The sequence below is a fragment of the Halichoeres trimaculatus genome, unplaced genomic scaffold (assembly GCF_033239565.1).
Source record: "Halichoeres trimaculatus isolate MK-OKI-2021-1 unplaced genomic scaffold, fHalTri1.1 fHalTri1_scaffold_15, whole genome shotgun sequence".
NCBI classification, from domain to species: domain Eukaryota; kingdom Metazoa; phylum Chordata; class Actinopteri; order Labriformes; family Labridae; genus Halichoeres; species Halichoeres trimaculatus.
This window is the reverse complement of record NW_027437193.1, coordinates 16330322-16357613: the sequence shown is the minus strand read 5'-3', so window position 1 is coordinate 16357613 and position 27292 is coordinate 16330322. Positions and strand designations below refer to the sequence as shown.

The 27292-nt window shown below is 40.8% G+C and overlaps 2 protein-coding genes across 7 annotated transcripts in view; one reads left to right on the top strand and one right to left on the bottom strand.

The window, feature by feature from the left end:
- Positions 1-27292, bottom strand: part of clcn2a (chloride channel, voltage-sensitive 2a) — a 69528-nt gene that overhangs the window by 40701 nt on the left and 1535 nt on the right. For 5 of the 6 annotated variants that reach the window (XM_074688362.1, XM_074688368.1, XM_074688363.1 and 2 more), the window contains exons 1-2: positions 21435-21820; positions 4936-5104 (exon numbers count right to left, since the gene is read on the bottom strand). In XM_074688362.1, coding sequence (XP_074544463.1) covers positions 4936-5104; positions 21435-21485 — 220 coding nt within the window. In that variant the 5' untranslated portion in view covers positions 21486-21820. Of the gene's footprint in view, positions 1-4935; positions 5105-21434; positions 21821-27292 lie in introns of those variants that run through there. The other variant, XM_074688366.1, reaches the window with a different exon arrangement.
- LOC141804767 (zona pellucida sperm-binding protein 4-like) lies at positions 6913-9726 on the top strand. The gene is made up of 8 exons (XM_074689382.1): positions 6913-7264; positions 7363-7550; positions 7838-7935; positions 8025-8182; positions 8249-8441; positions 8518-8665; positions 8748-8823; positions 9561-9726. The coding sequence occupies exons 1-8, from the start codon at positions 6976-6978 to the stop codon at positions 9674-9676; spliced, it is 1266 nt and encodes a 421-aa protein (XP_074545483.1). The 5' UTR covers positions 6913-6975; the 3' UTR covers positions 9677-9726.

The window sequence follows — 27292 nt, the reverse complement described above, 5'->3', positions numbered from 1 at the left end:
AATAGGAAAAATAGTTAATGCTGGCCCATGGTGCAACTGAAAGATAAGAAGTCTGGGTAACATTTCAGCTTAAAAACTGCAGAAAGATTTACTCTGGGAGTCAAAATAAACACAGTGAGCCAGTACTTTTTTTGCTCTCCACCATGACCGTCAGCAGAGCCTTTGGCAGCGTGTGTAGGCTGTCTTGTTCAAAAGCTGCGGCTCCTGTTACAGAGCTGAAACACTCGTAGTCCATCACCCACAAAGATGATGCTCCCACACAGATACTGTGGATACATGTGACGAAAAACACACAGAAAAACTCCCACTGCCAAACCAAACTGAGGGTTCTCTCTTTACACATTACCTAACAACAACAGCAGAGCCTGTCCAGCCTGAGTGTCTATCTAAAGACGAGTCTAAAAATACAAACACCTCTTGATCTACGAGCGCACACCGCACGCAGACGGCCAGCACACAAATCACTCCGGCTGGCTCCTGATCTGAGAGTGATTGTTTTAAATGGCTCCCATTACAGCCAGCAAGAGAGCCGGGCCGGGCCAATATAGTGTGGCTTTCACCTATGGTGCAATTTATCGAGCTTTAATCAGATCACTAGTCACAAGGGCAAAGAGGCAGAGACTGAGCCTGGAAAGCAGCCACACCGGCTCACTTGTACAAACACGTGTGGGGACAGTTGCTCAGCACTTCACGTTTTTTTTTTTTTTTTTTCTAGCAGGCAGTATTTATTCTGTCTGTAAGACTTTATGTGCTGATTCTTGACTCTCAGGAGAGTCAGCTGTGAGTGTCACAGGGACTACATTCATTACCAGATAGACAGTCTGATCAGTGTCTAGATGATGTTAAAACAGGTTACTTTCACTGTGAGGTTGAATTGTTTTAATCATGTGTTGATTCACATTCTGGAGCTGAATCTGATATCAAATGTTCTGAATACAGCTGCACTTTGCACCACCATCAATGTTAGGCGTGTGCATTGGCAAGAGCAGCATGATACAATATGCATCGGGATACCTGGGTCACAATACAATTAGGGCAGCAGCTATTGAATATTTTAGTATTCGAGTATTCTACTGAAAATCCCATCGATTCATCGAGTAATCAGATAAAATACATTTTTGTTTAGTTAAAGAGCAGTTATTTTTCAAATGAAAATTTTTCTCTTTAAGAAATAGAATTTTCTGATACAGCATGTCAATAAGAGCACTTGCTTTGGTAGCTCCAAAATTTGTAAACAGACTTTGACACATTTTTTGTGCCTTGTACATCTCATCAAATGTTGCGGACCCAAATGGCACCCGTTTCATAGAATGACCCATTAGTCTCCAAAATCCAGAAAAGAAGCTAAATTTGTTGCTAGTTGCTATTTTGTATAAGAGGTAGCTTGATGGGTCTGAAAACTCTCTTAATATGGCCTCAGCTCTATTTGGAATACCACTCTTTGATCTTTTTTAAAATTAAACGATTCCTCAAGGCGGAGAAAATTACTCAAGTTTTTTTTGTAATCGAGTACCTCGAATCATTCGAAGAATCGTTTCAGCTCTACATACACTAGTATCAAGATGTCACAATACGGTGATATTTCTACACAATTGACAAAGAAAAACACATAAAGTTCATGTAAATCACACACAGTGTTTCCCATTAATTAATGAGACTGTGGCGGCCCGCCACAGTCTCATTTGGCCCCGCCACAGTCTCATATGGAGACAAAAATACGATCCGTCACTCGGTCAGACCATTACACAGCTGTACTTTCCTACCGCACGTAAACAAGAGAACAAGAGTGCGCGCGCACTGGTCACACTCGTAGACGTCACTCTTTACCTGTTACGTTTGGCGCGAACCAGATTCCAGCGAAGTTAGAGCGGGGCGTCTGACTCTGAGGTACGTGTAACTTCTTTTTTGGGCATTAGCGACCATGCTAACTGCGGCCGTGGACACAGTATCTCACTGCGCTGTCTGCCTCCCTTCTTGGGAAGACGAACGGCTGCACCGCGCACGTCTCTGTTCAAGAGTTTCATTATCACAGCGCATTCAGAGTCAGTGTCAGGCACACAGTACAATTACCTGTACGATACCAACGAGCTGACGCGGGTTATTATTTCATAGTCTCCTCTCCTGGGGCCTACATTTATTACAGCGAAGTCCTCTTAAGTTTCACTTACGACGAAAAGGCAAAACGTGGATACGACCAACACTCTTTTCAGATCTATCAAACTCTGCATACACACGGCTGCACGCTATTCCCTGTGATAAATCACACTGCGACGAGAAAAGCTTGAATGTGGTGAGCACGCCTCCTTTCCCACCTTCAGCGTGCCCGAACGTAACCATATATGGTCAATGCAAATCAGTACGTGCATATTAAGTAGCCATGGGCTACTGCGATTTTTGTACTGACGTCAGCGTAAGACGGTGAACACCACAGACGGAGAGAGCATGGAGGAAGATGAATTTCTCTCAAAGTCAGATACACAGAAATATCAGGAAATAGTCAGAAAATGATCTTGCATTGATTTAGGCTACATTTTGTGATGAAGTGGGCCGCAGCAAATTTAGGAATCTTTATTCATTTAGACTATTTTCAGCAGTCACTATAGAAAAAAAACAGAATGAAAACACTACACTCCCAAATCCAAATAAGGGAGCAGAGAGAAGAAGAATCGTAATCAGACCCTTTATCCCAAAAAATATTTTTTTAAGATGTTAAAACAATATAAGGGGTTTCTACTTTGCTTCCCTTTCACCTACTCATATCCTGGTGCTCTCTTTTCTTCATCAGCTTCAAACACACACCTCGTTAACTCAGGTGAGAGAATAAGGGTAGGCTACAGTCTCAGTAGCCTGATAACGGATCACAGATCATGGAAATAGTGTAAATAACCTGTTGTTGAAATGTTGTTCAGTAAATTGTTCAAAATATTGTGAGAGAGTGAGTTTTTGGTTTTGTTTCTGAATCAAATTGAAAATATTTCTGATATGCCTTTGTAAGTTCTTATTTATCAGTGTACGTTCATGTCCATGGTCCCACACTGCACTTACTGTAAGGGCGATACATCGCGCTTAAAAACGTACACACACATTAAAACCGCCGAGGGTCAGAGACTCCCCCACCACAGTCTCCTAAAATCCTGTGGGAAACACTGACACAATATTACTTGAAATTAAAAGGAAAAATTAGGTCAAAACTACCTGATTAAAAAACATCTTTTCTATTTTATTATTTTTGAACTAAATGTCAAATGCAAAGTTATATAAACTGAACTTGAAAATATAACATGCATTCATTTTGTCACTCAAATTACTGTAACATTGGATTAATATTGCAAAGAAACTATTGAGTAAAAGATAAGGTCAGTTGGTGAAACTGATTAATGTAAATTGGTGTAAACAATCTTCTCATACAAAATCTGATATTGCATAAAAAAATTACTATGATTATGATTTCTTAAACCAACTGACCCCAAAATAGGAAGAAAAAATTCACGTATACAGCAACAAAACCATATCATAAAGTTTAGTAATAAGATATTTTTTATATACTTTGAGGTAATATTTATTATACAGTCTATGAGCAACATACAGCATAGTAGCTCAGCGCCATCTACTGTAGTGGAGGTGCAGAAGTTGGATTTTACTTCCAACTCAGCTAAAATATGTATTTTTTTAAACAAAAATATCAATATTCACAGTTGAAATATTGACATTGTATCAGAGGTCAAAGTATTGCGATATATTGCTGTATCAATATTTTTTTCACACTTGTTGTCGGTGTACAGAGTAACTATTCCTGAAATGCTTTGATGCTAAGGTGGTGACCTCTATCACAATGTGCATGTTAATCATAATTAACAGCCAAAACCTTCAAAATATTTTTCTTTAATATCATGAAAAACAAAAAAAAACAAAAAAAAAAAGAAAATTCTGTCATTCAGAAAGATGGACCGTGTTATTTTATTTTCTTTGTAAAATGAAATTAAAATGAAAAAAACTATAAACACCTAGCATTTTAATAACAGTTAATGTCCTTCTAAAGGTTTGGATTGCAGGAGCTAATGCTGTTTAGATGCACTGAAATTGTTAACAGACAGAAGCCCTAATCCAAAGGGGAGAAAAAACTTTGTTTATACAATGTAACGCTGGAAAATGACATTGTGATGAGCATTTCACACTCACACTGTCCTTGCTACTGAGGATAATCCCCAGACGTCAGCGTAAAAGGATTTTTTTTTGTACACAGGCCATTTCTACAGCAGAAACAAGCTCTGATCTTTCAGTATGGATGAATGATCCTTTGAGAGTGCTGCTGCTGTTTTGACTCCAAGAAAAACAAACTTATTTCTGCAACGCGCAAAAATGAAGGTTAGGGCTGAGGGTGAATAAGAATGAGTACATTTCGGGGATTCAGACACACACTCTCGCAGAGTAAGACTTCTTGTTGTTGTTGATCACATCAGTCTGAAGGAGAGCTCTTTTCTGGTGCCACTCTCTTATCTGCACTCATCTAGGAGGACTAGACATAAAATAATCTGACAGTTCAGATCAGAGATTGGCTCACACAGACTCCTCTCAGACATGGTGGGCCACTGGCAGCCAGCAGAGGGGGCTGTGTTAGCCTGACATTGAGGCAGCCCTCGTTGGCTGCAGGTCATTGCTCAGCTCAGACAGATTTAACTGTTTTTACATCCTCTCCCTCGTGTCAGGAATCTGCTGTGCTGTACTTCAAGAAATCAATGTTTTCACACAACTTTCACACTTAGTGGAGCACTGCAATCTGCCACAAAACACACAACCACAGGAACCACTTAGCCTCCAAGCACTGAGGCCTCCTCTGTATGACCTTCACATCATTTTGAAACACAACACTGTCTGCAAATGTTGTCCTGCCAGCTCTGGAGAAGACTTAGAGCTTGTTGTATGAACATCACTTACACTGGCACTTTGCACAGGGGTCTTTCTCGTACTCCAGCAGATCTGCAGCACGGCTACGGACGCTGGTGTTCCTCCGCAGTCCTCCGCCATCCCGTGCTCCTCCATCCCGTAGGCGGGCTGCTTCCTCTTTGGCATACACCCCCAGCTCCTGGGTGTAGCGCCCATACATCTGTTTGTAAAGGAAAGACAGGAAAGAAGACTTTTATACATAAGGTGCAAGTGGGGATGGGTACCTTTCAAATTTGAAACGATACGGTACTGATGCCTGGTACCTGGTAATCGGTACCAGTGCCCAATGGTACCACTTTTCGGTACTTTTTTGGCTGTATGAGGTAAAAAATATCTTTTTTTTTTTTGCATATAAATTTTATTAGCATTTTCACCTTTTATACCTCCACCAGTAAATAACGAAAATATAAACACACAAACCAGTACACTGCCAAACTCCCACCCAAAGACCCTCCAACAAACAACAAAACTATCTATGAAAAAGACAGAGTTGTTTTACGACAATTCCAAAAGTAGAGAAAGAAAAGAGAAGTTAAATAATAAAAACTCAAAATACAGCAATACTGAGCAAATAAACAAACAACAACAAAAAAACAAAAATAAAAAATAAAATAGATAAAATAAAATAAAATAAATAGAAAAAAATAAAAAAAACAAACATGAAAATTCAAGAACAGCATTTTAAACCAAAACATACATGTAGGTTCATACAGTCCTTTTGTGCTGACAGGAGTCTATAAAATGCAGATTTGTCATAAACTAACAACCATTGCTAATCCAGGGTTAAGTTCATGGAGTACAGTAGATACATGGCAATTTTAAGCTTTACTGTCTCTACAAGTTCCCTTTTTGGTTTTCCGTTTCCCCCAGGTACGTCCTTTAGGTTTTAGTTGATAAATTTTCCAGGCAGGTTGCTGAAGGGAGCCAAAGGTCTTGAAAAATGTACCCCCGATTATTTTTTTCTAAAGTCAGTCTCTCTAAAGGTAGAAATTCAGAAATCTTCCCAAGAAACATCTTAAAAGTCGGGGGGAATTCATTTTTCCAATATAAAAGAATACACTTTTTGGCAAAATATGTTATAGTTATTAATAATCTGCTTTTTTCTGATCAAACTGAAAAACTGGTTTATCTAATAAATACACACTGGGTATTTGATCAAATTCTGTTTTTAATACTTTTTTTTGTGAAAAAAATGAATTGAATTCCAAAAACTTTTCAACAAACCACAATACCAGAAGAGGTGCATAAATGTTCCTTCTTTAGCTTTACATCTTGGACAGTTTGGAGAGATATCTTTGGATATTTTATGCATCCTTACTGGAGTTAAATAGAGACGGTAAATTAATTTAAAATTTGCTTCTTTAATTTTGCTTCTTGTAAATGGAAAATATGTGTTCTCAAAAATGTATTGCCATGTATTTTCAAAAAATATCATTTTTTTTTTATCATGAATTTTTTTTTTTTTTCAATTTAACAAATTTCTTTTTCAGTGTATAACCTTGCAATGCTGTGTTAATGTCCAACATGGAAAATTGCCCACTCTTCCACTCCCTCAAAGTCTTTTCACAGAATTTGGTCAGTACCTTTAAAAGTACCTAATTCAGTACCCATCCCTCGGTGCAAGTGAGAGATATTTAAAAAAATTTAACAGGTTGCTGTATAGGTGACACACATCCAGAGGTTGTCCCCAGTAAGAATTTCATCAGTGTTTAAACTCAGAGAGAAACAGATTACATGATAAGATGTACAAAAAATTCTTTGTAACTCCACATCAATCTTTGGAGGGAAACAAATCAACTCAGCTCTGACTCAACAGTCATGTGCTGATTTGTTTTCAGATGGATGAGCAGACAATAAGCTCCACCTGTCAGCTCCCAGCTGATTAACTCAGCAGGGCTGCCATACTATTGACTGCTAACGACGGGAGGCGGAGTTCTTAGCAAACCATACATAATCAATCATGTATAAAGCCTTCTCCTTAGCTGTGGATGCTGTTTTCGCAGAGTGGCCCAGTGTGTTGTTACAAACACCATGATGGAGTGGTTTAGGTGTCTGTTTGGTGTTGTGGTGGTTGCAGTTTTGGTTTGTAACGTTACTCCCCAGCATCACTGGGCAATGCCTCAACAGCAACATCAACCTCCTCTTCCTCCTCAGCAGCCCCAGCAACAATCCAATGTCCTTCCACCTCCAGCTCCCTTTGATAAGTGCCAGGTTGAAGAGGGGGAGAAGATCCAGTGTGGTGCTCGAGATATCACCACTGAGCAGTGTGAAAACATAAACTGCTGCTATGACGGGCAGCAGTGCTACTATGGGAAAGCAGGTATCTGTACTCTGATGTAGTTTCTCATGCCTCTTCTTCATGATGAGTCAAATATCTGAGAAAATGCAAATAAAATTCATCTCTCATTTCTCTCCCAGTGACGGTGCAGTGTACCAGGGATGGCCAGTTCGTAGTGGTCTTGGCTAGAGATGCCACACTTCCGCCCATAGATGTGGAGTCAGTCAGCCTGTTGGAAACTAATGACCCCCTGTGTTCACCTGTTGACTACACCTCTATGTTTGCCATTTTCCAGTTCCCAGTGACTGCATGTGGAACGACAATCAAGGTGATGAGTCCCTAGTTTGACTGCCTCATGAGAACTTCAACTTATGAAGTCTGACTGATTAATTCATGATAAATTAAAAATCATACACACAAGTTTACCCAGCTGGTGATGACTCAGTGTACCTCAGATCCAAAAGATCCACTGGCAATTGTATGATTGTTGAAAATGCAAATTCTCACATTTGCAAATCTGATGTGAATTTTTCATCTTTAAGCTTCATTTCTGATGCATTGTCTAAATTCCTTACAGACAAACTCATTTGCATTCAATTTGTTGCCTCCCCACAGGAGGAGGGGGGTTATGTGGTGTATGAGAACCACATGTCCTCCTCATACGAGGTGGGAATTGGACCCAGAGGATCAATCACCAGGGACAGCCATTTTGAGTAAGCGTGCTAAATCGATCCTCCTTTATTGCATTTGTGACCCTGCGAGGTCTCCCGAGCTGTAAAGCCCTCTGCTCTTTTTCCTGCAGATTATTATTCCAGTGTAAGTATTCTGGTAAGGCTGTGGAGGCTCTCGTCATGGAGGTGAATGCCGTTCCTCCACCAGTGCCTGTGGCGGCTGCGGGACCCCTCAGAGTGGAACTGAAACTGGGGAATGGAGTGTGTCACGCGAAGGGCTGTGCGGAGGGTGAGTGGCTCCACAGTGTGAAAACCATGCAGGACTCTGTGAGCTGAAGCTGTTTTCTGTTTGCAGAGGAGGTAGCGTATAGCTCCTTCTACACTCCAGCAGACTACCCGGTTACCAAAGTGCTGCGGGAACCAGTCTACGTGGAGGTGAGCATTGTCGAGAGATCTGACCCCAACATCATCCTCAACCTGGAGCACTGCTGGGCCACTTCAACCCCTGACCCTCAAAGCCTGCCACAGTGGGACCTCCTAATTAACGGGTATAAAACAGAAACAATTGTTTTCTTCTTTGTTTTTTAATCTTTCCCATTAAGATTTTGACTCTGTTGCCTCCAGCTGTCCCTACCATGATGACCGGTACTTGACCAGAGTGGTGCCAGTGGACGACCGCTCTGGATATCATTACCCCACGCACCACAAACGTTTCATTGTGAAAATGTTTACGTTTGTGGATCAAAACAGTTTCACTCCTCAGAAAGACACGGTACACTTTATCATGCAGCATTACTCAACAATTACGTTAAGATTTAACTGAACCCACTTTAGTAAAAGTACACTCTTTCCAGGTATTCATCCATTGTGCTACTGCAGTGTGTTACCCCAGCAGCACTAATTCCTGTGAACAGTTGTGCCACAGACAACGTGAGTAGATGTTAAGCATTTTATCTGCCTTTGCTGTCTTGGACACCCGGGTTAGATGTTTTTTCCATATCAGAACTTGGTGTTTGAGGATCGAAAGACTTTCACGAAAGTTTCTTATGCCAATTGACTTTATTATAGATTTACAATAAAGTTTGAATTTAAAGAAACAAAAATTTACCTGATTATAAATCTGCACACAGCAGAAAATCAGAAGCAGCCACTTCACTGCCAAACTGCAAAAACCTGAAATCTTATCAAGTGTCTTAATTTACGTTAAAATTTCCTCATTCCTATATTTTTTTATTAAACTTTGTAAGAACCACATTCACCAGGCCAGTCCAGAGAAATGTCTTGTTTCATGTTATTTAAAGATAAAAATGAGGTCTAAATTGCTTGTAATGGGTACAACTGGGATACGAAAAATGTGCTTGTCAAGTTTCTTGAAATTAGAATGTCTTTGTTCAAATAACTTTTCTCTTATGCCATCGGCTGATTACTTTTCTTGTTACAAGCAATTAAGGCCTCATCTTTGTCTTTAAATAACTTGAAATAAGAAATTTGTATTGACTAGTCAGGTGAATGTGGCTCATTAAGCTTGAAAAGACGTTTTTTTTTTTACTCTAAATAAGACAAACACTAAGATTTCAGTTTTTTTTTTTTTTCAGTGACCACTAGAAGGATTAATTCCGAACTCAGAAAATCAAAGATTATGGCTGCATCTTCTGTTTCTCTTTCAGGAAGAGCTGCAGTGAGGACAGTTTCCTCAAGTCAGAAGGCTCTTGTGTCGAGTGGTGAGGTGATCCTGACTGAGCAGAGGAGTAAATCTGCTCCAAACACCAAATCAAAGAGATGACAATCCAGCGACAGTCTCATCTGAACTTTTAATAAACACTTGTGAAAAAAGCACGATTACAACTGGCGCTGTATTAATTTATCTTTGAAGGTCACTTCCTGAGCCTTTTTTTGCTGAGATGGCTTTTGTGCAGAGGCGATGTATTTGCAAAGTAATGCTACACCCTCAAACTGTGCTGAGAAATCACAAGGTCGCATTACAACTGGATACACAGCACAGAGATGTGAAAATGACTGGTTTGGCATGCATAAACCAGTTCCCAGCTGTGAAAATGAGCAGAAGGTTTTGCTGAGATGTTACCTCCTGACTGTTAAGGGAAAAAAAAGCAGTTTAACAATACTGGATGCATGACCATGATTCAAAGCTTTTTCACCTTCCCTTTCAAACACTGATCTGTTTCTGCCACATTAAGATGAGCATCACGACTCCTGCAGGCTCACTGCTGTTCTCCGTCTCCCCCTCTTTATTTTTTGATAACAGTCCCTCCAGGTTTCTGGGTATGGCTACAACTCACAACATTGCTCCTATACTGATCTGCACACCACCTCCCTTTTCTGTCCCACTCGCACTCCTCCACCCCACCACCACCACCCTCCTCATTGAGATGGGCATCACGACTCCTCCAGACTCGCTCTTTCTGCTCGCATGAACAGGCAGTGCAGAGGGAAAGCAGAGCGGCGGTATAGTTTCTGTCGAGAACAGAGGGGAGCCATGCCGTCATAGCCCTCCACCGTAACCTCCAACCCGCTGGAAAGCGTTTAAGGAAGACACCGCTATACATCACATTTAGACAGCAGCAGGGCCCAATCTATACGCTGCATCCCAGAGGAATCAGCTGACGAAAACCAGCAGCTCCTGGACATGCAGAAACATATCAAGAGAGGAAAACGGAAATAGATTTTGGCAATGGTTAAAAAAGCTATTAATGCAAATGTGTAAATGTAGACTGAGCTAGGGACTGTAAAAATCTGATTCAATGCAGACCTAACTCCTTTAAACTGCCATCTATACTTCAATCTAAAATATAAACACTGCCGTAATATTAGCTGTGATTTTTTTTTGTTTTTAATGTGACAGCTCAGAAGATTTCACACCACTGTTTTAAATGTGTTTCCTTTAACTCTAATGCATTCAGGTGTGCCTGCAGCATGACATCTGGTGTTTCTAATTTCAGGAAGAAAAAAGCTAATTCAGTACAAAGATCCACCTTATGATACAGCAAATACACAAAACTCCAAACGACATTAGTTCTGGAGGCACCTCAACCTTCTCGAACCACCCAAAAAGAGTCATTGAAACTGTGTTAGACTACAACAACCATCATCAACCTTTAAGGATCTTAACCAATCAACTAATTCGTGAAAAGGACGACGGATGGCATCCCTGCCACACTAGGGCAGTCGAGTACACTGACATTAAATTTTAACTTTCTAGCTTTCTAGCTGACTCTTTGGTCTTGGCATTTTTTCATGCACCCACACATACAGTATAGACACAGAACTCACTATCAGCACCAGACAAACACCCACAGGGAGCATAAACGGGCCGGGTTAATGTTTCTTTCTTTGGTCTGTGTGAAAGGAGTCACCAGCCATCTGGAGCACGGCCCCCTGGGTAAGCAGCAGGTGGCACCTTGTGGGTTAAATGAGCTGTTTTCTGTAACCAGTTCACCTCCCATGTGACCGACTTCTGTACCTTCATTAGTCAGTTCACCTCCTACATCACAAGTATGAACACCAGTTCAGCTTTGGCTTTGAAGCAGGTTGCAACTAGCTTGTTTTGTGCGGTGAGAACTGCAGGAAGTAGTTTCCAAATTACTTTCACAGGGGCAAAAAATGTGTTTTTACACAATCAGGGAGATAATTGTAAGACGAGTCTTAATTTGGACGAGGATGGTAGCCTGAGAGCCAGCAGCATCACGGATGACTGTTACACACTGAGTCACTCATCAATCATTTAAACTTGGCTCACACATTATTCTCATCTTTAATAGTTCAAGAAAATAACTAATCAATCAATGAGTTAAAGTTGTTGATACTGTATATATATTTGTCAATTTCTCACCTCTAATTTTATTCCGTTTAAGCTCTGTCAGAAAACTGTTGATGTCCTTTAAGTTCTATTATTCTTAAATTAATCCTTCTCCTGCTCTGTTTTTGTGGGAGGGTGATGGTGTTCATCTCCATCTTTTGCCTTCCCCTGGTAAAGGTTTCTTTCGTAAGTTTACTTTGAAGACATCTGTCATACCATTTAAAGGCTCTATTACCCCTTTTCCACCAAGCTGGTTCCAGGGCTGGTGCTGGTGCTGGTGCTAGAGCCGGTTCGCAGTTGGTTCAAGTGAATGAACCAGTCAAGAACCGTTTGCTTTTCCACTAACGGGTGCCAGCCAGAGAGCTACGTCATCACGTTCTTCTGTTGTTTCCTTTACCCTAAACTTGTCTTTTTAAAAATGGCACTCTTCCATGTTTTTATTCTGCTTTGGTTGGTCAATAATCCCGCCCCCCACACCCCCTGACGTAAGCCCGTAGCCCCGGACATAACGTGGTTCTTTCTGCTGGCCCAGCAAAGAGTTGGTGCTTATTTGAGAGCCAGCAACCAGTGCTTAGTCTGTGGAAAACCAAAGAACTGGTGCTAAGTCTGGCTCTAGCTCTGAACCACCTTGGTGAAAAGGGGTATGTGAGGACGATGCAGGAAAGCTGGTGTTTCTCCAGGATAAAGACTCCAGTTCCCATAAGCACTATTACCACTGTGAGGATGTAACTCTTATAAAGACGTGTTTTTGTTTTGAAGCACATGAATGAAGACTGGATCTTCTTTTCAACACTACTTTTCTTTGTCTGAGACAACTTTTTGCCAGATGAAAAAAGGACATGTTTTTATTTATAGTTATGTATTGGTATTGTTTGAAACTAGGGATGCACGATATTGGATTTTTGCCGATATCCGATATGCCGATATATCGAAACCCCTTTTGGCCGATACTGATACCGATAATCACAAGTTTGTTTGTTTTTTTCACTGTAAAGAAAGCTAAGTCTATCCTGTACTGGAATTTATATGTTACTCTTATTGTGACGGTCTTATTTGTTTAAGAAACACACATAAAACAAGACAGAAAACATTTGATTTTACCATAAATAAGAAATGTATTATTTTTTCAAACTCAAGACATTCAGTATTGAAATACAGAAAAATAATTTCTTTAGATCACATGAACTTTTAATGTACAATGCATTTTTAAACATAACCAAGTTGCATTTGATTATTTTAGAGCTACTGTAACAACCTGGTGACAGACACAGAGCTCTGCAGTGCAAATAAATGAAGTGCTACATTTTATTCAAGGAGCTTATTTTTCAGATTGAAAATAATAATAATCCTAACTGAATAGCATCTTATCGGCTGTGCATATTGACAGAAATTTTCATATCTGCCGATACTGATAAACGTGTTTTTTAAGCTTTTATCAGCCGATACCGATATTGTGCCGATAATATCGTGCATCCCTATTTGAAACTTGACAACAAGCAAACTTTGTAAACTCAGTTCATACTGTAGAGTAGTATCAGGCTCTCTAAGATGAGTACATAACCTGTAATGTTAGTAAATCTTCATTGCGTGCCATAAATCAATCCAGACCTGGATGACCAGGACAAGGAAACTGAGAAATACCATTTCAAAACCACTTTGTTCTGATAATCTAATTTTAAATCGTGGATTACACAGAAGTGTAACTTTTTAAAGATCACTGAATAAATCCTCACATGTACTTCAAAAAACAACTTCCCCCTGTGTAGATGTTAGGCAACTGTCTGAAAAAAAAAATCAAGCAACACAGCTAAATTAAAGACATTTTTTGGTTATTTAATTAGGAAAAGTTTTACAGATGGCCTGAAAAGACAGCTTTAAGTTAAAATCCAAGAAGTTTCTCTAGATTTCATATCCAATTAACTTTAGTCAAGCTAATGGCAGAATTCAATGAATTCTTATATTTCATTATCTTGCAAACATAACTAATACTAACTGATTTCTCATATTCAAGGAGGTTCCAACAGATGAGACAAAACAGCTGACAGTACAATTCAGACAATTTCATTACAATCAGCTGGCAAACTGCTAGCTGGCTTAATGCTAGCTTTAGTTTCACACCTCTGAGGATGTGCTAAAATTACACAGTGTTAGCATCTTACTGAAATATAGTTTTAGTTGGAATTCATTTCCCTTCAAATTCTACATTGTTTTTGTCTTGACTGTTGTTTTTTTTAATATTTCTAGTAGCATTAATGCAAAATGCTACCTGATATGAATGCACAAAAGTAGACCCCATCACCCCATCCAGCTATTCAATTCATGGTCTTCATCAGAATCACCTTTAAATCAGTGTAGAAGTGTTGAGCAAAGACTGTCTCAACATTACCCAAAGGAGCTCGGTATTCAGCTCTGATGGATAACGTGGCTCCCTTTACATTTTGGCTATTTTTAGCACAAGTTACAGCAGACAGACTGAGCAGGTCTCAGGTAATTTTGGAAAAGTGCCTCTATCACACAGTTTTCCTGAAAGTAAAGGATAATGAATTACTTTATTAAATAATAAAATGTCCTTCTCTGTTTGTATCTTGTTCAGAAAAAAAGAAAAAAGAGAAAACTGTGACAGATCCATCCAAACTTTCTAATGTGTCACCCTCCCCTGCCCTGCCCTTACTGCCACATCACTCACTGTGCCACCTTGCTCTAAGTCAAGCCATGTGCAAGCTTTGCACAATAGACAAGAAAAAAGTTCTTTATTATTCAGCAAGTCCAAGGGCTCCGTGGGATAATTTATTCATTGTAAAGATACAGCAAGGACAAATATTTGACACCCTAATGATGAAGGCTTAAACATCTAAAACTTTTGTCCTTGCTGTTTTTTATTAATAAATATTCATAAGAAGATTTTAATCTCTTCTTTTTTGCAGTACGTGACAGTGAAAGGACCCATCATCACTGCAGAGACAAAGATTGATGCTTCAGACCTTTAACTCCTACATATTGCTGAGGAGGTGTGATTACTTAAATGAGCCGAGGGTGTATTGATGAGACCACCAGGGTAAAGACAGGAAGACTCCAGTGCTTTGACTAACCTGAGTCCCGAATCCTTGAAGGAAAAAAGATTGAAAATTAAATTAGAGGACAAAGTGACAAATTTGACTCATCCTGCTGTCTTCATTTACATTAGTAAATTATATTCATTATATGTTGGTGAGGCTGCTTCTAGAGCAGTTCACCAAAGCTGGATCTCACAGGATGAAAAAACGTGAAAAACCTTGATGCTGTCAAGTAGACTGCTGCACACAAGTGGATACCAAACACAAGCACTCTTATACAAGAAAGCAGCACAAAGTGTAGGGGGTGTTGGGGGGAGTCACTCTCAGCTTGATCCTTCAGGAAGACTGAAGGATCAAGCTGAGAGGGTGACATCTTTTCAGAGAAAGATTTGGGAGGAGGGGGGGCTGGTTGTGTTTGGACAAATAAATGTTGGCAATAGGTTTAAAATAAGAAGGATCTGAACTTTAAAGAAAGCGTGAAAGGTCCATATGTGGTTTTGTGAATGCAAAGCAGACATGCTTTCAAAGATTTGCCAAGACCTTATTTCCCTTGAGGCTTCAGCTAAAGTCAACAAAAAACATTTCCTTAATAACTTCTAAAATTACTGCAGCTCGGTGGTTATTGATGTCGTTAGATCATCCAGAGTATTTCCAACAAACGTAGAAAAATCTCAAATTTTTTAACGTAATTGTGCGTTTTGATTGGTGGACATTTTTTAGGCAAAGTGAAAATCACTTATTTTATCAGTGGCACAACCTGATACATAATCAGAGTAAAGTAACAAACAAGCGTGTGAAGTCTTATTAGCATTAACCTTGCAAAACATTTATTTAATTTAGAGGGATCAATTTTTGACACGGAAGACATCAGATATGATTTGTGTTGATAAAATGAAGTCATTTTCAGAAGATATCAGCTAGGGGTAATGCCATGTGAAATCAAAAGAGTTGTTTATGTTAATCTTTTGAACAGTATCTAAAGCGTCAGATAATCAGGCATTGGCCTAAACTATCCAATGCGTTACATTTTGTTGATAGAAAAGCCCCGTTTCCAACAAATGGTCTGGTTTGGATTAGTACAGTTTGGTAGGGGTTGGGACGGTAAAGCCTGATCCACAGCCAACCGTGCCCGCTCTTGGTAGGGGGTATGTTACCCAGATGCCAATAGCTGCACTAGCGTGAGGCCATGGCAGCGTGACACAGTGTACTCGGCTAATAAATCCAACAAAGAAAAATTAGGCAACACTAAACAAAGAGAAACGATGGAAGACATCCAGCAATCCGTTCTCTTTGTGATTGTTTCTAAGTAGACTACTCAGATGGTACAGGTCTGTAATTTAGGGATCTGTCCCAGGATAAGTCAATGGAAATGCCACAAAACGCGTGCCATACCAAGACGAACTGAACTCAGACGCTCTGTGAAAACAAGGCTCATTTCAAATAACTTCTCGCTACCAGCTTTCAGCAAGCCTTTGAAGTGTCAACCAACCCGACTTCCTGATCTATCAATCAATCAATCAATCAGTCTTAATTTGTATAGCGCCAAATCATACCAAACATTATCTCAAGACACTTTACAAGACCATTCACAGGTCTGGACCCGTAAATGTTAATAAAATTTTCTTAACAGAATCCCAACATTAAGACAAGATAAGGAGTCCTATCTCATCTTAATCCACCATGAGTGCAGGACTTTGCAGCATTTAGCACTACTGTAGGGCTTTAAAGGCACAGGAAATCATCCTAACTCCTAAGGTAATTTAAAGTCGTTATTGGAAGTTGTGCTTAAAACAAAACAAAATAAAAAAAAAAAAAAATCAAAATTAAGAATCTCATAACGCCTCAATGATTCCATGGTTAAAATAAAATTTGAATGGCTTAGCACTTGCAATGGCACATACAACAATCAGGGTTTGCTGCCCCCCGCTGTTAGAGTCAGAATCAGAGAAGGAGGCAGACCCCATGCAATACAAAAAAAAAGTTCATTTTAACTAGTTGCTGGAGGTTGAGTGCCAAAATGGATTTTATTTAAGCGGTGGCCACAGTCCCCTTTGGATCAAAAAATGAACCTGATGTGAACGTCTTAAACCTTATTTCTTTTCGAAGGCCAGCAGGGGAGTCTCAACTGGTTTCAAATTTAAGTCTGATCTCATAAAACCAGAAAAGAAAGATGCTCAGTCAACTGATAACCTGATGAATGTTTCTCTGGGGAGTTTATGATGTAGCTTAACACCATTAAAGGTAGTCTGCAGGATTTTCCTATATAATAGAATATCAACTTTTACAAGAATAATCCTTCTCAATCATTACTTCTGGGCCTCTGTAAATGTGTGTCAATGTCTGTGTCTGCCTCAAACCCTCTCCTCTGCCTCTATGTTGACATTCTGGTTGTATCGGGATGTTTCTGGGCAGACAGTAAAGGTGGTTATCTCATGCAATCCCAGTGCGCGAGTGACTTAGGGTGTTGATTAGCAAGTGGAAGAAGCTATCCCAGAGCAGCTACGATAGTGGAGAGCAGCATGGAATGAAGAGCGACGCTAGTTGCCAAGTCAGGTGCACGGCTCTCGAGTCTCTCCCACATAGTAACGCGATGCTACAGGTGGTGGATCAGGTAGTGAGTGTGTTCACGTAGTCACGGTCAGAAGCTGTGGGTGTGTGCTGCCGCTGGCCCTGAGCCAAGGAAGAAGAGCCCAGTTTAAATATATATTTACCTTTAACATCTCTAATGTAGAATTTCTATTTTGTAGATAACAGCCCCATTTAGAGTTTAACACAGGAAATGCAGCAATGAAAAAATTTACTTGTACATGTTCATGAATCTCTATAAGTCAGGTCTATTTAGAAGACCATTTTACAAAGAGCAAAGAAAACAACAAAGCATGAGACTTTTATTTCATTGAATAGTTTCAATACTTTTTTCACCACTGTAAATTTCACTATGCCACCCATTCACTGAAAGATGTCAGTGATGTGTTTCAATCCCAAACAGCAGCTATGCTTTTTTTTTCAATGAAAGTTGCTGGATGTGTGATCACACTGTACCGTACAGCAGGCATGGTCTATTTTAGTAGTCAAACGAATTAAGATAGATTTTCTGCGTCTGCAGTTTCGGCAGGATACCCTTCAGTGGTGTGCAGGTAACAGCTCTTTGGAAGTGACAGGACCTTAAATGGACCTGAGCCAGCTTCTGTTTGTGAGAACAGACAGAATGCTGACTATGAGGAACCAAACCCCCCGAAGAGACCTCACTTTTGTGTGTGTGTGTGCGCGTGTGTGTGTGTGTGACAGCGACAGAGGGAGAGAAAGATGCTGAGATACACAAAGATTTGTGTGATAGCTGAATTCTGGTCACATATCTAAGTTTCCTTCATAAAGCACAAGGACTCTCTTCGTTATAGCTGCACCAAATGGCAATGAGATGTACAGTTAGCACACTTTAATCCTTGAAAGTAATGGCAGTAAAACTGCTGACAGCATGCTCATATTTACCAACCCAAATGGTCGGTGACACATTACACCAAACAATACAAAAGAGAGGAGAGAGACAACAGATCTCACAGAACAGTTTTCTGTGCAAAGCGTGCTTTCTCACTGCTGTTCAGGAGACAATCTGTGTCCGAATGCTGCATTATGCAAGATAACAGCACGCAAATATACAAAGATGCACAAGTTTATGAAGAAAAAATGATTCAGGCAAAGTTACTTGGTATCGTTCTTTTAGACATTTTTGTGTTTTTACCAGGAACAAGAATTTTTTTAAAAAAGTCTCAGTTAAAATCAGCTGAGAGAGGAGATATGGATTGTGTTAGCCTCTCCTCATATGTAGGGAAGAGGCACACAGCAGAGCAGATTTATTCTGAGTGGCATGTCCTTATGCTGAAAAACAAACACACACATACATCAGAAAATGCAGCAGATTGTTAACTATATGTAATATCTTGCGCTGCTGCAGTGCCTGTGTTAAGGTAGGGGGTGGGGCTGGTGTGAGGGGGCAGCTTTTCCTGTTCAGGTGGATCATGACTTTGATGCCTGCCGCAGTCAAAATCTCAAACCCCCTGCCACTGGAAGGGCATGAACATGCCTCCTCTAACATCTGTTATGACAGAAACTTCGCACACACATACATAGATACACACGCACACACACACTCACTCATTTAGCCTTTTGTGTGTTGCCAGGTGTACATGCGAAGATGCTGTAAACGACTACCTCCAGCTCAACACACACACGCGCGCACGCATACATATAGGAAATAACTGTACATGCCTAGACCTATAGTGTAGGCTTGCCCACACGCTTCTGACAGGAGAAAACCTGCACATGAAAAAATGCCTGTGACACATTCAGACCTCCCACATCGCTGAATGATGGAAGATTGCAACACTTCAACAAGTCAACACAACAGCTTCTGTTCCAGCCTCCCTTTCAGTCCACAAGCTGTCTTCTCCTCTTTACCTGCTCCATTCTCAAATGATGCCATGGCTGTAGACCACTGCTGCCTTGCTGTCCCAGCATGCACCACTCCTGACAGCAGCTGTGGAAGCAATGCACCAGAGCCTGGCTGCTTTCTGACAGTCATTACTCGAAGGATCCAGCATCTTAACACAGAATCCAGAAAACAACACCTTCAGTCTGAAACAAAGGGTCATTACACCCTTTTTATTTATTGATGGTTATAAATAGCTTGTTTGTTTACTGTTACTATTCCATAATGGCTTCAGAGGGGTTAGAGTGTAAAATGCTTTACAGGAAATCTGTTTGCTGCAGTGGTGAAGAGTATAACAACATTACTGCTGTAAAAAATATTAATTGATGTCATTAACACATTAAATGATTGTTTTTGTTCTTAATTACTTTCCTCAAATGGAAATGTAATCATGGCCTCTTCCTTAATTAATCAATCATTTAGTCGCATATGATGCCCACCACATTTTATCTTAATGAGTTGTCACTGTAGAGCTCACTGATTGTAAAATCCAAGCACCAAGAGGAGTCATTCATCTATTTCTTCCATTTCCTTGTCAAACACCATGGTCATCCACCTTAATCTATAATAAAATTACATTATTGCCTGTAATGTGCTATATCAGAGTGGGAAAGACATTTTTAGCCCAGCAGCTTGGAATAAAGAAAGTGCCATTTTTGTTCTGAAGAAGTTATTACAAAGATCTCTATTTTTCTCTATGTGCTCCGTGTCCTATACACAGTCCTGCTGCAGCACAAGTGACTCTGTGCTGCTGAAAATTCAAACAATCACATGACCAGAAATCTTCTGAATCTTGCTGAAGGCAAACAATAAAACACGGAGGATCCCTTTGTCAACATTAGAATCCAATTTTAGAGCGCAGCTACGATGGCGAGACACGCAGAGAGCCTTCGCTTATCTGATTTATCTCTACATGTCATTCAGTTTTCCAAGAGGAAAACACAGATGCTTTCTTTGGCCTGTGGGAGGGTAATTGGCGAATAGTGCTGCCACTTTGCTCCTTCAGAAGTATCAGGACATGAGCAGCACAATTGCTTGCATGTGCAAGAACACAGGGACACACATGCATCTATTTTTGGGATAATGGACTGGTACACAGGGAGTGGATAATAAAGCCATTGATCTAAGAGCAACGGTCAAAGAGACAAAGGGAGGGAGGTAGACAGCACGTTCCAATCCTTAGAGACTCCGACTGCCATTTTACATTACTATTGATCTTTTACTCCGAGACACGCGACTTGGCATTGATCTTCACACCAATGAGAGCAGAAAAACACCTCTGTACCATTCAGGCCCATCGCAACTGCAAGAAGATGAAGCAATAAATTGAGTGCATGTGAAAGTACACACATGCATGGAAACAGAGGGAAAAGAGAGAAGAGGGCACTTGAAATCTGCACGCATATCTGTCCCTTTATCTGACTATAGATCTCCCACAATGGTGCTTCAGGGTATCACTGTCAGTCCTGCAATGACATTAGCAAGAAAAACTGGTGCATGAGGCACTTAATATTCAGAGACACTTCATTTTTGGTTCATATGTAGATGAAGGGACACTCAACCAAACAGGAGGGGCTGGGGGGGTATGTAAGAGGTGGTTGGTGTGAGCAAGGGGTGCAAGATCTGCAGGAGAAACAGATGAGATAGCATAGACACTGGGTGTGAGCAAAATATATGAGAGCTGGGGGGGGGCAAAGTGTGACTCTAATCTTGTATTTAGAGGTTATTAACCCAAAATAAAGATCCATTAGTCTGTACATAAAGTGATCAAAGATTGCCATACATACGCTTCCTCAAGCTGAACAAATTAATCTGGCATGGTTTAGTGAATTTGAATTTGATAAGAATTAATTATTAAGGTGGGATAGGCTGAGGCTCAGAGTGATGCAACACCTGTGGATCAGTGTGGAGAAAAAAAAGGAAAAGCAGGGACAGGGAGAAGCAGACCAGAAGACCCACTAATAAGCCAGAAAAGTCTAACAGGATTTGTTGTTAGGGGATATTCATTAGAGGGGTTGAAATAATGCAAAAAGCTGCAGACGGTTTCCTTCTGTTCTCATACAGGACCCAGTTGTATAGCCAGCAGATGTGTCTCTATCCTCGGGCCGACCAGGCACCCGTAGGCTATATTTATTACATGTCTGACACTTAACGCAAAACACCATCCATGACCTCGTGCGCAACTCACCAAAGTTTGCTGATACTGAAGCGTCCGGTCTTCGGCCTTGTCCTTCACCATTGTCGCAATATCCTCATTAAGACACCAAAACCGAGTCTTCGAGGAGCGCAGGTCGCCCGCTACTTAAACTGAGGATGGAAAGGAGGGAGAGGAGGAAGAGAGGAGGAGGGGGACTCGGCGGCGCAGCAACCGGCCATCACATGAGCAGAGAGTAACAGGTTTCTGAGCACGAGCTCTCCTGCGTGCTGCAAAGCGCCGCCGCCGCTGTGTGTGCGTTAGTGTGTGTGTGTGCGTGTGTGTGTGTGCCAGATGAGAGCGGTATGAGCAGCGCTGTTGCGGTTTGACTGCAAAACACCGCCTCCCTCCTCCTCCTCCTCCTCCACTCTCACCGTGCTGCCGTGCCTCTCTGTGGAGTTATCGGACTTGATGCTCTTTTTTATTGTGAGCTCTCGCGCGGAGGCATGTGCAGATGCTGGGATTGTTCGGACAAACTGTCGTGTTCTTTTTTTTCCCTGCGCGGTCATTATGAAGGACTCAGCTGTCCTTTGCTAAAGATTTGAGTCATCACTGGCCCGATCGACTGTGATGAGTAATTCATAGGGTGAGACTCATGATAGGCGGATATATAGCTTTGTCAATGTCAGGAAATTGTCCATGCAGTTTCTAAAATATATAAACCCTGTTAATGGGGTGTTCAGATTGTTTGTATTCCTTCACCTGAATAAAACACTGTTTTACTCACTTGTATTTCTATATGTACTTCTTTAAGCTCAGTATCTGATCTTGTATCACTTTCATTCACCACAGCACACAGATAAAGGAATAATGTGCAACCAACATGGACTTTAATGAGTAGGTCTTATTTCATATTTCTGAATGACATTACATCATTTTCAGCCTCTTGTTTTCCCAGTGAGTTGATCTTAAAGGGACAATCCAGATATTTTCTTCCCCAGCTCTATAAGTTTGGGAATGTTACACAAGTTTAAAGAGTCCCAGTAGTTCCAACTGCGTATCCCTTTCATCACAATGGGAATTGAGCCAGCTTTTTTGAGTGAGAGGGTACTCGTCCAAGATGTCCATGAGAGACAGGGACATTAACCCTGTCAAAATAGTGAAATGATGTACAGTGTGGCCCAGACATCAGCACCACAAATCTTACTCAAAGATAGACTATGCAGGGTCACCCAGGCAGCAGACATCGTGACCCCCCTAAGTCCTAAGTGGCACACCTATGGCCTCAAATAGCCGATGCATGCTCCAGTCGCTGATGAGGCATGAATCTCACTTACACCTTTTGCTGACACCAATGTTCTAACAAAAAGGTCTGAAGGCCCAAAAAGCTGTGGCAAAAAAATCCTTTGCCAAGACTTGGCCCACGAGGAAACTCTGAAAACCTGTGGGGCGGCTTTCATCTTTTTATAGAGGAACCGCTCCAACAAACTGGAGCACCAGCATCAGACACTACAGTATGGCTATCTACCCAAGGATACATTGTCAGAACTGTGGTAAGTGGTTGGTGAACTTGTTAATAGGTGGCCCTTTTGCAAAATATAAGACCACTCAAAGCCCTTTCACACCACTTATCACATTCACTCATTAATACATTCATATCAGAAGAGAAAGGCTGCAAATCAATCCAGTTATGACTGATAGACCACCTGGAGCAATTCAGGGCATAGTGTTCTTCCCACTTTGGCATGCGACAACAAGAGCTGGAGAGCCCAATAAGCTTCTGATTGGGAGACAAACATCCCAACCATTGAGCCACAGCTGGACCAATAGTAACAGAGACCCCTACAGAAGAAGCAAAGAGCTTATTACCCAATAAAGACAACAAAAGCAGTAGTGTTACTGGCTTAAGGGAAGTTTTGGGCATTTTGGTTTTGGCTTGTTCATGCCTGAAAGAATGGCCCTTGAGGGTCATATGTAGTCCTTTTGCATATGACGTCACAACATCCACCTGCCCTTGTCTGGACGGCAAAAGGGACATATTATGTACTGGATGGTGGGGCGAAACGAATGTCTATTGTTCAAAAATCCCAGCAGTAGACTGTTGGTATTTTTGACCATGTTTATATCCTGAAACAAGGCAGAAGTGGACCATAACCAAACATTTGTCAGCAGTCACTGTTGCCGTACTAGCTCCTATGCCAACTGCTTTTGGTAATCTAGTGGTTGTTAAGTTTTCAACATGGGTTACCATCTGCTTCAGTCAAGATTTTTCACACCTTCATAAATGTATTATCAAGAGTTATGCAGGTCTCATCTTTGTCAGCAAAAAAAGAATAAGGGAGTGGTGAATCAAAGTCACTGATGAAAAAGTTAAATGTGTGAAAATAAAGTATTTCAAAACACAAGGCGAAAAACGCACACAAGGAAAACACAACAAGTAGGTGTGATCTACTGTGTTACTTTCATAAGCCACATCAGGCGGATAAATCATACATTTAAGACTTCTAAATGCATTTCAAATAATTGTGGTCTAAAATGCATGCTAAACTAATGTCAGCCACTGTCGCAGGTGACATCACCAAAACAACATGGTTGGAAGTGATCAATATTGCAGCAGGAGTCCCAAGTTCAGATTTAAGAAGAGACTCCCAGGTGTGATAAGAAGTCCCTCCCCTTGGACTCACTATAGCCCCATTTCCACCAAGTTGGTTCGTCTAGGTATGGCATGCATTTTGTGGCATTTCCTTTGACTAAAACTGGTACAGGTCCCCAAACAACCAACCCGTCCCATCCAACTTTTTAGTACCCTTCTGTTGGGGTGACAGACATACTGACCTGACCCCAGAAGGTGGAACTAGAAACACTGCTGTCCTTTCGTAAGAGCCATATTCATGTATCTTTTAGGTCAAGCTGTATTCATGTTTATGCCACTGGGTGTCGCTGTTTTATTGCTTAGGTATAAGGGTATACAAGAACGTCACTTTCAAGCTAGGGTGTGTGTGTTTAAACCCTTGGATGGTGCCACTGCTTACACGCCACCTACCAAGAAGGGCATGGCTGGCCGTGGAAACACAAACAGCGTCAGGCTTTACCCATCCAACCTGTACAAAACTGTACTGATCCATACAGGAGCCAATGTATTGTCAAAAACCAGGGCCTTGTTGACTAGTTCGGGGAAAACCAGAAGAAGTTTGGGGTTGCCTTCCTGGACTCTTTGCATTGCCATTACCACAAGTAGAAATAGTAGAATGATATACAGGATGCCTGGCCATCAAATTCAGTGCCCCCTTGATGGCTAGCATGATAAACAGTGGAATTGGGGTCAGACCTAACAGAAGCAAGCCTGACCCCCCAATAAGGCAGGAATTTGTTGAGTAACCAATGTACACCCCCCAGGCACATTTGCTTGTGTGAACAAAACAAAATAAGTCTCTCGAGGTGGATTCTGAATCTATGACTGTCATGTTGATATTTTGTTTCCAAGAACAGCAGAGTTGCATCACATCAATGTAGCCACCCAAAGCTTTAAGAGAATTTTGTTTTCTTGTCATGACTGACAATCAAACAGACGGGGTTATATCGCTCAGTTAGGAACCCATTGGCCGACTGCAACATCATCACAACATAGCTTACGGATTGTGTGTGACAAAGAGAGTCTCTACCTATGTTGCCTCTTTATCCTGGTTGCTAGAAGGTTGCCTGTGATGCACCACTGCATCCTTAGACTGTGAGCAAGATGGCTCAAGATTTCAGCGAGTAAACAAAAGATCAAGACACAAAGGAGCTGTTCTCAGCCACCAAGTAAACATGTTATATAAGTCTGGTATTCAAAACTCATATCAAATGAAGCGCTTTGGTTAAAAAAAGAAAAAAAAAATTAAACTCTGGTAAGCGTTCACAGCTAAATTTCCACACTTAAATAAAATTATTCTGCATTCAAAGCGAAATTACTCATCAGGTGGAACTTTTCAATTTGATCAAACACGACTAAGCGACTAACACTCACCAAAAGCAGTAACCCAGCTGCAAAAAGTGAAAACCCTTCATGTACTTCAACATGAGAAAATGTCAAACAGGCTTCCTTCACCAACCTTGTCCATTCTTTTATGACAGCAATATGACAAACTGATACATAGGACGCATAACATAAGTGACACTTCATCAAACTTAAAAAGAGATCCAAAACAGACTTCTTTTTCTCTTACTGTAATGTGAGGTGCTGGTATGACATTGCAATCAGTGGAAACTATGGGCAAGACAGGAATAAACTTTAAAGAAGACCCAGAAGCACACTCCCTCTGGATACCGTTTCTCTTGAGTATTTCTTGCAAAATCACAGCAATGTGGCAATAGTTGTGGCAAGAGTTGAGCTGTGATTGTCTTAGCAGTCCTTTGAGGATGCACCACTCCAGCTGGGAAGACAAAGCACAACTTGTAGCAGACTCTTTCTTATACTTCTTTTGAGAATAACTTGCAAGAAGACTGAAGGAGCACGCAAGCCCTGACAGTAGCCCACTGACCATGCAAGAAATGCATCATATCCAGTGCTGAAGCACCACCTCTGGTGGTTTGAAAGAGATAGAACAGCTGTGTGTGCATGTGTGTGTGTGTTTGCAAAAGCACTTCACAGAAGAGATCGTACATGACACTGAAAGCTCACACATGAAGGATTTTGCCACTTTCAAATCTTTTCCTCAGATGACACATGTATTATAATACCGTGAGCTCATCTCGCTGGGCTTTCACTAAAACCTTTTAGGAGGTGCTACTCACTGGCAGCTAGATTCATTGCACTGAAAGAAGTGGTGCCAAGTGAGACTCACACCTGAGAGATAACCACTGTTCCAAAGATTCACTGCTGCTTCTCAGGAGCCAGATGTCATGTTTGCCAAGATCCCTACAGTTGGATGGGAAATTCAGGGAGTTCAGATTATTAAGAGCAACAATTAAAGCAAATGAGTTTCAATGCAGTGTGTAAAACGCTAGAAATAAATCATTTTTTTAAATGTCCTAACAAAAAAGCAAAGCAATAAAGCTTTAAACTGGTGGCATTACATTCAACAAATGTGGTCACAGGCCAGTTCACAATTGAATATTAAACTCACTGCTGTTTAACAGGTTAAAGGACTTCATACCTCTGGGAGTCAAAGCCTCTAACTGTCTGTCAAATAAAGTCCTGCACATGATGCACCTGATTGGCTGTTGGCAAGGCAACCGGTTCAAAGCACAGTGCTGGGCCACAGGCACCAGAACGAGCCTGGTCCTCTGAGACCACTCAGTGATATAGGAGAGACAGGAGAGGTTATAGGAGAGGTTTCACTCAGGGGCCCACACTCACAAACGTGATATATATTCATTCACAAATTTAAACTCTGAACCAAAAAAACTTTTGTGTGGTGTTGAGAGATTTGTTGACCTTGATAATTTGTCTAGAAAGAAAACTACATTTATGGTATTTGTAAATCAAAGGGAAATCAATGTTGATAGTTTGCTTTATAATGATATGTATTAAAGGTATCAAAAGGCAATGTATTTATACATTTTAGCCAAATTTTGGAATGGCGCAAGTATAAATGTGAAAACTTGTGATTTACTTTAGATTTTCTAAAACAATGATTTGTAAACATATGTTTGAAGCTTGTAAGGCTAAATGATTTTTCTGTTTTTCCTTTTTTCACACTTTTGTAGCTGGTAGCTTAATTAGATTAAAATGTAGTGGGGAGTCTTAAACGACCGTTTGCTCCTGTGAATGCATCACAACCTGTCTTTAGTTTTTTCTCCTCTAACCAAAGTTAAAGATGGTCACCAACTTTTTTCTATTCTTGAGATTGCAGGCAAGGCTGATGTGGCCCCTCAGCAGAGGAATTAGGTGCTCTGCAGCCCCAAGCCCAAACACACTGACCCACATCTCT